Source organism: Octopus sinensis, linkage group LG12, assembly GCF_006345805.1.
Source record: "Octopus sinensis linkage group LG12, ASM634580v1, whole genome shotgun sequence".
Lineage (NCBI taxonomy): Eukaryota > Metazoa > Mollusca > Cephalopoda > Octopoda > Octopodidae > Octopus > Octopus sinensis.
This window is the reverse complement of record NC_043008.1, coordinates 14,555,462-14,566,943: the sequence shown is the minus strand read 5'-3', so window position 1 is coordinate 14,566,943 and position 11,482 is coordinate 14,555,462. Positions and strand designations below refer to the sequence as shown.

Genomic DNA, 11,482 nt, shown 5'->3' with positions numbered 1-11,482 from the left:
TAATTCTAATTGTCATCTAAAAAATAAAATTCAAAATGAAATATTAATAGTAAAATAATGAAACGAAACTGAAACCCAAAGACGTTTTTTCGCTTCATTGATTCTGGTTATTAATTATTTTTAATATAAGTACAAGGCCACACATTTTAAATGAATTTTAAATTAGTTTTCTGAAATTAAAAATAGCAAAAAAACAATAATACAAAGTTAATTTGATATTTTCTTTCTCTCTTAATTCTGCAATACGGAAACTGACGAGAAGGACATTTGTAGATCTGAACAATATTTTCATATTAAAAAGAAAATCTAAAATAATTTAAACTGGACCTTAGACAAAACATTTAGAGACAAAAACTATTGCGATGATAGCAATTAAAATAATTAATTATAATTTTTTTTTCGTAATTAGCCATAGAGCCATCGAGATCGGCGTCTTATTGCTTCATTAACAACGGTTGTAACAACGTCGCGATACGGACTTAGGAACCTTGTAGCAAGAGTCCTTTTGTCATCTTATATGACAAATCTAAATTAATTTTTATCTGTTATTTATTTGAATCTCTATGAGAAACCCTTCTTTAATTACTTGTATGACCGGTCGTAATTTAATTCACCTAAAACGCGTCTTATGATTGATTTAGTCGATGATTCGAACTTATTGTAATTGACAAAAGTTCCTTCTGAATCGAATCTCATTTGAGCTGTCATCTCTCTCACACAGACCAAAGAAATACCAATAATACCACCAACTTCATAAAATACTTCAGGTAAACGAACATTAATACATCTAAACTTCTTGTATAAGTTTTTATCGAATATGGTTCTTTTCCTTACTGAAACTACTTGGTGAAATTGATTAATTATAAATTAATAATTTTTTACCCTATATCCATAATGATTATATATATATATATAAATTAATTATATATATATATATATTAATATATATATATATATTAATATATATATAAATTAATATATATATAAATTAATATATATATATAAATTATATATATATATAAATTAATATATATATAATTAATATATATATAATTAATATATATATAAATTAATATATATATAATTAATATATATATATAAATTAAATTAAATTAAATTAGAGATAAAACCGCTATTAGGCAACTCAAACAGTGATAGACATAAACCAAAACAACAATAAATATAATTGATAAAATATATAATATATATATAAAAATAGTTTAAATTATTAAAATTTTTAATTTTATATTTTTAAGTTTTTATATTTTTAAATTCTTAATTTTTTAATTAATTATATATATTTTTTGTTTTTTTTATGTTTTGGTTTATGTCTATCACTTTGATTTGCCTAATAGTGGTTTTATCTCTAATTTAATTTATATTTATCCTGTGAAATTTGATTTAATCCTAAATCTAATTTTTCCCTGTAAGTTTGGATATACTCCCTAATATATTATATATATTATATTATATTATATATATATTATATTATATATATATATATATATATATATATATATATATATTATTCCACAGTGGGAGCCGTTCACAGATATGTCCCAAACACTTTCACAATATTGTTATATCCTCTGCTTAATATTATCGGCTTGATAATGATAGTAATTCAAATTGAAGAACTATTAACTGTAAAAATAATTCAACGTAATTGATACCTAAAAGACATTTTATAATTCCGTTGATTCTGCTGGATATTTAATTATTATTATTTTTAATTTAAATTCCAAACCACACATTGTAAATATTTCACCAATATTTCTGAAATATCTCAACGGTTCCATTCCAAAATAACCAAAATGAGCAGCTTCAATATTATACATTTGGGGGATAAATCAACATCTTAATTAATTTTATTACAGAACTCGGCGCTTCTTTGATCCCGCATAGCCTGGAATTATTAATTATGTTGATTGATTATATTTAAACATGATTTGAACCTTTAACTCTCAGATTACTCTGTCAACCTTTAATGCTTATATATCCACAATGTTTTGAATTAATCATGCATGCATTAATTATATATCGTAGCTTTGAGATTTAAACGATGTGACTAATTATGTACACACACACTCACACACACACACACACTCTCTCTCTCTTTCACACACACACACACACACACACACACACACTCTCTCTCTCTCTCTCTCTCACACACACACACATTAATGTTTTTATGTTCAATTATAATTAAAAAAAACAATTTTATATTAATCTGATGGGTTACTTGATACTTTTGTAGAGTACAAATTTATTCTTGATAGTGACTTCGAAGTCAGGGCCAGCTGAACCATCATCAACATTCTTGTTAAAGAATAATATATATATATATATATATATATATATATATATTATTAGACCGATAGAATAAGTACTAGGCTTACAAAGAATAAGTCCTGGGGTCGATTTGCTCGACTAAAAGGCGGTGCTCCAGCATGGCCGCAGTCAAATGACAAACGAGTAAAAGAGTATATGTATCCCACACATTCTTCTATTATATAAGTAGGTATGTAGCTCCGCCAGAGCAAGAAACCCTGTTCTGGTCCCTTTATTTCACTTGAACCCACCCTCATTACCTAGTATAAGGCTGCTTTCTCCTCTACTTTAACTGCACTCAGTCAAAGGGATCTTAAGGTTAATATATAATTTAGCACCCGGTCACCAAAACAAAAACAAAAACAAAAGAAAAAAAAGGGCGTAACAGGTGTAAAAAATGTGTAGAAAACAAATATGAAATCAAAAATTTGCGCAAACAAACCGGGGGTGAGGAGAGGACTTTCGGAAAATTCCCACGATCCGATTTTTCCCCCTCATAACTTTCAGGAAAATTGGTATCTTTTAATGAAGTTTATACAAGTATTTTTTAAATGCATAGATTACAATTCTAAAGAAATTTGTGGGGGGAAATTTTTTCTAAGGGGTTGGAAGAGGAGTTTCGGATCAAGAAGACCACATAAGTTGGAATTATTCCGTTTTGACGGGGATTTTTCGAATTGTGTTTCACCACAGCCTTCGAAATGACGGGGAGCATCTTTTTATGAAAATACGGTTTGGAAGATTTATGATTTTTTTTTTTTACTCTCCTTCCCTCCATGATGATGATACGTGCTCCTTTGGTGGTATATAAGGAAAAAAATAATAAAATGGTAATCTAAATTTTTACCCCACCTTAATTAAGCGAGGTCGTGTGTGTGTGTGTAAGAAAAAATGCATTTTCTTATAGAAAAGTATGTTTTTAAATAGGTATTTTTTACATAGCTATTTTTAAAAATCTCAGGCTCTCCAATATTTAAAATTATAAAACCAATCAGGCGGGGAATGGGGTTGAAAAAAATCGTAAATTTTCAAATTCTTTTTACATGGTATAAATGTATTTATGGGGAGAAAAATATTGAAAAACATCGATACATGCGAGTGTGAGAAAGAAACGAAGAGGGTTGTCTTAGGATGTGCTAGAAACAACAGCCAAATCTCCCTTAAGTTACGTTTTTTTCCTCTGAAAATATCTACAATTTTTTTTTACGGAAAGGAGTCCTCCCATAGTTTTAAAGTGCAAAAAATTGGCCAAAATCGGTTCGGAGGGAGTTGAGGGAGTAAAAAAAATGAACTTATGTGGTCTTGATCCAAAACTCCTTACTTCACCCCCTTGGAAAAATTTTCCTCCCAAATTTCTTTATAATCGTACTCTATGCCATTTGAAAAGTATTTGTATAAACTTTCATCAAAAGCTACCCATTTTCCTGAAAGCTATGAGGGAAAAATCGGATTGTGTGAATTTTCCGAAAGTCCTCAACCTCACCTCTTTGGAAAACATTTTTCCTACAAATTTCTTTATAAACTTAATCTATGCCATTTAAAAAATATTTCTATAAAATTTCATCAATATATATCCATTTTCCTGAAAGTTATGAGGGAAAAATTGGATCATGTGAATTTTCCGGAAGTCCACTGCCAACCTCCTGGTTCGTTTGCGCAAATTTTTGCTTTCATATTCGTTTTCTACGCATTTTTTTACACCTATTACACCTGTTTTTTTTTTTGTTTTGTTTTGGTGACCAGGTGTTAAAATAAACATTTAATTATCCACAGAGATACTGCTTATAAGCCCACTGTTCCTTGGGGGTTTATAAGCAGTGTCTTATTTTCACAGCAAACATACTATACCTGTACTCAGCCTAACCAAACCAATCCTTCCAGCCAAGCACACTGTGTGAAGACTTTGCTACAGTATGGCACTATTCTAATGCCCGAGTGTGGATTTTTCTTTAAGGAAAGTGTATTATTATGAAATATTAAAAATAGAGTTGGGGGTGTACATTTTTCTAGAAAGTTATAGTGGGGGTCTGGGGGGAAAATAGGATCAACTGATTTTAATATTATGACACATTCTCGGTGGTTGGTTTGATTAATATATTCATCAAACTGGCTGCTAAGAATATGTCATAAAATCTATAATGAGTTGTATTTTTAAAAATAAAAAAAAAAAAACCCCCAGAATTTTTAATTTTAAAAAATTGTTTTCGTCATACTTCTACAGGCTGTCTTCATTTTCTTCAGTTTGAAAAAAACTAAAAATAAAAACAACAAAAACCCCCCAGAACAAAAATGTGTGAGTACTTGACTTTATTTTTAAAATTAGGCATAATAATAATAATTCTCAGGTAATTAGCATTATCATTAGAGATGAAATATTTAATATTTATATTTACTGTGTTTTGATTGACTTTGACCTTGATTACCACCAGGTGTTATATTCTTAGATATATACATTAGCTTCAGACTAATTCAGAACTGGGAACCTTTATTTCTAAATTAAGGGTTCATAATTGTTTTATCCGCTAGTTCTTTGATTACATTGATTTGAATATTACAAGGCTTTCACCTCAAACCCTCATCTCTAATCATTCTAGCACGGTTACCCATCCGTCCTTTGTGTTTCTCTACCCCCTATTCTCTCATATTCACCTTGTATCTTGAGGGTACAACCGTTATCATTTCTCTCTCTTTTCAGCTGATGAAGCTATGATGTATTCACATCTTCTTAGGCAAGATACCTGTTCCTGTCCCTCTTTTATATTTTCACACCCTTTAATACTATACCCCATGCAGTTGAGGGGATTTTTTTTTGTAAGTACATGGTAACTCCACTAGTGGTAGTTCTATGAAAAAAAGCACCCAATTCACTCTAATGTGGTTGGCATTAGGAATCTGTAGAAATCTGTAGAAACCAAACCAAAGCAGACATTGGAGCTTGCCACAACCCTCTGGTTTGTTGGTTCCTGACAAACTGTTAATCTCATGTCAGCATGAAAAAAAGACTATCAAATGATGATGATGATGATTCTTGCCAGTTTTTTTCAATTAATGATTTAAATTAAGCTAGTCTTTCAGATTTATAGTGTAAAAGTTTCTTTGTGCTATCCTAATTTAAAAGCATTAATATAGAATTGTAGTTTAATACTGTGTTTCATGTTGGTCCATGTAAAAAGCACCTGTGCTGCTTCATGTGGGTCTATGTAAGAAGCACTCATGCCAGTCCACGTGAGCAGTACCCATGCTGGCTCACATAAAAAGCATCTGTGCCACCGCATAAAAAGGCACCCAGCACACTCTGTAAAGTGGTTGGTGTTAGGAAGGGCATCCAGTTGTAGAAACGCACTTTTTGACAAGTTGTGGTGCACCTGAGCACTGTATACAATAATTTGCCTTTCATCCTTTCGGGGTCGATAAATTAAGTACCAGTTACGCACTGGGGTCGATGTAATCGACTTAATCCCTTTGTCTGTCCTTGTTTGTCCTCTGTATGTTTAGCCCCTTGTGGGCAATAAAGAAATAACAATTATTATTATTATTATTATTATGCCAAATCAAACTGGAGTCTGGTGCAGCTCTCCAGCTGGCCACCTCTGGGCAAACCGTCCAACCCATGCCAGCATAGAAAACAGATGTTAAATGATGGTGGAACAGTTATATGCTGCCAAATATGAAATTCCTGGATCTTATTTTTCGACTACCAAGAGAGGAATACCGTAGCAGTAAATGTCCAGTGAAATAAACCTACAAAACCAGGGTCGACTGTCAGTTGAAGTAATTTTATTGAGCATTATTAACGATTGTAAGAAAACCGTGTATGTTATATCGTATACCTAATCCATTATTGCTGTCACAATGTCCAGTCCTTGATGTGATGTGGTGGCCTGTGTGCCTCAGTGACCGAGAGCTATGCCACTGGAGGGCAAGCTCTTGATAGGGCTTCTCATGCTGGACAGAGCAAAGGATTGAGGCCAGACTAATTTGGACCACCTTTTTGCAGAGGTAAGAATGGGGTTGCATAAGGACCAAAGCTACCATCTGGAAAGCTGAGCCAAGTTACATCTTCTTTGATGACAATTCAAAAGCAACAGGACCTGGAAGATGAATTCCTCTTCACCAGCCCCGAGGTGGTAGCAGTGGAGAAAAGTCATTGATGGCTTATGCTCCATAAGGAGCAAAGGGCTTAAGGAAGTCGACAAGATCCTTTATTGATCCAAAGCCTAATCAAAACCAATTTAGTGGAGGCGCAATGGCCCAGTGGTTAGGGCAGCGGACTCGCGGTCATAGGATCGCGGTTTCGATTCCCAGACCAGGCGTTGTGAGTGTTTATTGAGCGAAAACACCTAAAGCTCCACGAGGCTCTGGCAGGGGATGGTGGTGATCCCTGCTGTACCCTTTCACCACAACTTTCTCTCACTCTTACTTCCTGTTTCTGTTGTACCTGTATTTCAAAGGGCCAGCCTTGTCACTCTCTGTGTCACGCTGAATATCCCTGAGAACTACGTTAAGGGTACACGTGTCTGTGGAGTGCTCAGCCACTTACACGTTAATTTCACGAGCAGGCTGTTCCGTTGATTCGGATCAACCGGAACCCTCATCGTTGTAACCGACGGAGTGCTTCCAAATAATCAAAACCAATAAATGTGTCCAATCACAGGGTCTTATTCTCTCTCTCGTTTGTAACCTTGTGGTCTTATGCCTATGTAAGAAATTAGTATTTCTAAGGGAAATAAATTTTCTTTTTTTCTTTTATTTTGTTGAGCTGGAATTCATGTGACTCGATTGGAAATATCTCCATTAGTAGCACTGCTTAATATGATCAAAAACAACTACTTTGAGAAACCTGAAGTATTTCGGACCCTCGTTGCTGTTTTGCATGACTATAACCATTGCCTAAATTCGGCTAAAAAGGTAAGGAGCAAGTCTTTTAAATTACAAATATTTACTTATTTCTTTACTGCCCACAAGGGGCTGCACACACACACAGAGGGGACAAACAAGGAGAGACAAACGGATTAAGTCGATAATATCGACCCCAGTGCGTAACTGGTACTTATTTAATTGACCCCGAAAGGATGAAAGACAAAGTCGACCTCGGCAGAATTTGAACTCAGAATGTAGCAGCAGACGAAATACCTATTTCTTTACTACCCACAAGGGGCTACACACACACAGAGGGGACAAACAAGGACAGACAAACGGATTAAGTTGATTATATCGACTCCAGTGTGTAACTGGTACTTATTTAATTGACCCCGAAAGGATGAAAGACAAAGTCGACCTCGGCAGAATTTGAACTCAGAACGTAGCGGCAGATGAAAAACCTATTTCTTTACTACCCAGAAGGGGCTAAACACACAGAGAGGGGACAAACAAGGACAGACAAACGGATTAAGTCGATTACATTGACACCAGTGCGTAACTGGTACTTATTTAATTGACCCTGAAAGGATGAAAGACAAAGTCAACCTTGGTGGAATTTGAACTCAGAACGTAATGGCAAACGAAATACCGCTAAGCATTTTGCCCAGCGTGCTACCGTTTCTGCCAGCTCGCTGCCTTACAAATATTTACTGCTTGGTGTTATCTATTTTTGTTGTTTAGTTCCAAGTCTGTTTTACTGAGCAGTCATGTGACAAAAACCATTCATGCATAAACATCCCGTCTTTATGCATATCTGGGACTACATTATCCAATCTGGCCTGTCTCACAGGGGAATATGATTTGAGGGAATTTTGTTACTATTTCTAGCAGGACCAATGACCATGTAGAATCTCCTAACATTATTAGATAGATTGACTGGAATTAAATTTACTTGGGGTGGTTGGCATTAGGAAGGGCATCCAGCCGTAGAAACCATGTCAAATCAGAGTGGAGTCTGGTGCAGCCCCTTAGCTTACCATCCCTGGTTAAACCATCCAACCCATGTCAGCATGAACATTGGATGTGAAATTATGATGATATGACATCAAATTTCTAATTTTGAGCTGAAGGCTCATCGCATCTATTCATACAAGTCAGAATTATATCATCAATAGTTCCTACTTATAAGGCTATATTACATTCTGTATCTATTTTACTTCACTAAACTATATACATCATCATCATCATTTAGCATGGGTTGGCCGGTTCGACCGTGGTCTGGGAAGCCAGGAGGCTGCACCAGGCTCCAGTCTGATCTGGCAGTGTTTCTACAGCTGGATGCCCTCCTAACGCCAACCACTCTGTGAGTGTAGTGGGTGCTTTTTACGTGCCAGGGGAGGCTGGCAATGGCCACAATCGGATGGTGCATTTTACGTGCCACTAGCACATGTATCACAACTACAATTTCCATTTGATTTTGATGTTGATGTACTTGACTCAATAGGTCTCCTCAAGCACAGCAGGTCGCCCTACGATACAAGGTAAGTACAGTAGGTCGTCCTGCAATCCAAGGCACTTTGGAAGGGCTGGGGCTTCTATGTGAAGCTGGTGCAGGAGACAGCCATGAGCTCACATTATTTGTCGAATCTTCGCAGTCACAGCATATCTCCAGAGGTCTCGGTCTTTCGTCATTGCCTCTGTGAGACCCAACGTTTGAAGGTCATGCTTGACCACCTCATCCCATGTCTTCCTGGGTCTACCTCTTCTCCTGATTCCTTCAACTGTTTGGGAGTGGCACTTCTTCACACATCTCTCCTCATCCATCCGTAGTACATGACCATACCAGCGCAGGCATTAAGGAAAATAAATTCCTGCTTCAACTAATCACATGGAAGCATTATGGACGGACTAAGTAATAGGAGAACAAGCAGAATTATTATAAGATTAAAGGTAAAATCATTTTATTTGTGGGGAGAATTCATGGAATGTTTGTTTCTTCTTAAAATTTTGGTAGTTTAAGAATTGAAAGAGAGAATGTCCTATGCAAAATATTGTGTTGAATATTAGATGTTCTATTTTCTGTCTTTCGTTGCAGGTGGTGAAATATATTCAGCTGTTGCTGTCTGATAACAATGACTTGGCTCATTGCTTGTTAAGCCTTCTGCCCAAGAAACCAATTGCTTGTGACCAGAGTTTCAACTCCATCTGTAACGTGAACCCTTATTCCGGTGTTTCATCTGTAGTTCTACAAGGATTTAACGACAGGTTAATGCTTTTTTTTTCATTACACTTCCTCACCTGCTTCTGTGATACAAAACCAACTGCTTTAAAGTACTGTGTTCAAATTTAGATTAATATAATTTTGTATAAGAATTTTAATTTAATTTTTAGTTATATTCCTAACAACAAACTCAGTAATGAAAAATTACCTATTTTGCTAAATCCCTGCAAAGTAAATTAAGAAATCGAAGCAGATCTTAATGATAAGGTGAACAGCAATAAATCTTCAAATGAAAATACTAGTTGTGACTATCACTGTTGTAAATAGTTACAATAGGACCTACAAATACTGAAATATTTGCAACTTTGTACCAACAAGGCCACTGTTATTGACAAACATTGATGGCTCTGTGAACGGCAAATTTTGTATTGTGTTCAACATGTCTCAATAATTTGAACAGCTTTGCAGCTAAATTCATATGGAAAAAATTGATTTCTGTCATGTATGTCTACACTCTAGAACCTTCTTTTGAATACTATGAAACTCAAACATAATCACTACTTCAACAATGCAGGTGCTGTCCTCTGTGCATCCATTCTAACCATTTCTGTCCACGGGACACCTGTTATTTTATCTAACACACCCTACAGCCTCTGTTTGTATACTCCATACTCAGAGAGTATTGCTGGTCATTCTACTCAGAGTAGCTTTATTCCATGTATTGTATGTATATATATACACTATTAATGAATGATAAACTCAGATGTCATAACTAATGCAAAAATAATGAACTCAGATGTCCTTGTTATTAGCATGGTATAACTTTCCTTATTTATATTCCTGCTGGAAGGAAAGGTGGGGGTGGTCATTAAAGTGAATACCAGTTATGTACTGGAGTCAGTTAATTGACTATATCATCATCATCATCGTTTAACGCCCGTTTTCCATGCTAGCATGGGTTGGACGGTTCGACTGGGGTCTGGGAAGCCAGAAGGCTGCACTAGGCTCCAGTCTGATCTGGCAGTGTTTCTACAGCTGGATGCCCTTCCTAACGCCAACCACTCCGTGAGTGTAGTGGGTGCTTTTTACGTGCCACCGGCACAGGTGCCAGGCGAGGCTGGCAACGGCCATGATTGGTTGGTGCTCTTTAAGTGCCACCGGCACAGAAGCCAGTCAAGGCGGCGCTGGCATCGGCCACGCTTGGACGGTGCCCCCTGCGTGCCACCAGCACAGGGATCACAACCACGATTTCCATTGATTTTTGCCTACATATCCGCTAAATTTGTAGTGTTTTGCTAGATGTGAATGTCATTAACCTGTATAACTTCCTTTATTTCAGCAGCTCTGTTCTTCTGACAAACTCCTATCCTCATAGCAAGCCAGCGATTATCATCTGTCACAACTGTTACAGTCCCATTATGTTCAACACTCATTAATGTCCTGTGCCTTCCAAATACGCTGTCATCCAACAAGGCAGACTGCTGATAACAATTTCACAGAACCCTATGCACTCAATACACAATGTGTGCAGTCTTCCATTTGGGTCATTTGTTTCAACTAAAAGTTTGGGAGTTTTTCTTTCAAAGTATCCTTCAACTAAATACAGCAAACGTCAACAGAAGATAGATAAGCTCCTTGTGAGTTGAATACACAAGCCAATTTTAATTTCCCCCATAAAATCCTTGAAGTCACAACTTCGTATTTTGCTTCCCTTAACAGCATAGAAACCCAGTATTTTTTTCTATAGCTAAAAGTTTCTTTCCCCTGTCAATAAGATGAAATTTGAAAATATTTTGGCAGTGTTGTAGTGTTGCTGTTAATGATAATAATAATAATAATAATAATAAAGTTAATAAATGACCACAAGGCTAAGTATTTTCTTTATCCTTTTTTCCATTTCATTCCATGAAATGGTTATAATTGCCATACTAATGGGTTCATTAACGTGACTGTTGTCTCTGAAGACTATTTGTCACTAACACAACACTATTTCTCCTCAGTTTTCTATAAGAAAGTGCACGAATATATATATATATATATATATATATACAAAATAAGAAAATGAGG

At 35.5% G+C, this 11,482-nt stretch overlaps 1 protein-coding gene across 2 annotated transcripts; it reads left to right on the top strand.

Moving 5' to 3' along the window:
* The first annotated feature begins 424 nt into the window (after positions 1–424).
* Positions 425–11,279, top strand: LOC115217825. 2 transcript variants are annotated; one of them, XM_029787507.2, is made up of 5 exons: positions 425–767; positions 4,556–4,627; positions 7,094–7,242; positions 9,290–9,459; positions 10,758–11,279. In XM_029787507.2, the coding sequence occupies exons 2-5, from the start codon at positions 4,624–4,626 to the stop codon at positions 10,849–10,851; spliced, it is 417 nt and encodes a 138-aa protein (XP_029643367.2). In that variant the 5' UTR covers positions 425–767; positions 4,556–4,623; the 3' UTR covers positions 10,852–11,279. The 2 variants fall into 2 exon arrangements, with proteins under 2 accessions (XP_029643367.2, XP_029643366.2); XM_029787506.2 differs by having other exon boundaries at positions 427–767; positions 10,755–11,277.
* Positions 11,280–11,482: the final 203 nt, after the last annotated feature.

Bases quoted from the DNA above. Each gene is read 5' to 3' on its own strand.
- LOC115217825 (XM_029787506.2), top strand. The intron at 7,243-9,289 runs GTAAGGAGCAAG...CTTTCGTTGCAG, and splicing joins GCCTAAATTCGGCTAAAAAG to GTGGTGAAATATATTCAGCT. The intron at 9,460-10,754 runs GTTAATGCTTTT...CCTTTATTTCAG, and splicing joins CTACAAGGATTTAACGACAG to CAGCTCTGTTCTTCTGACAA.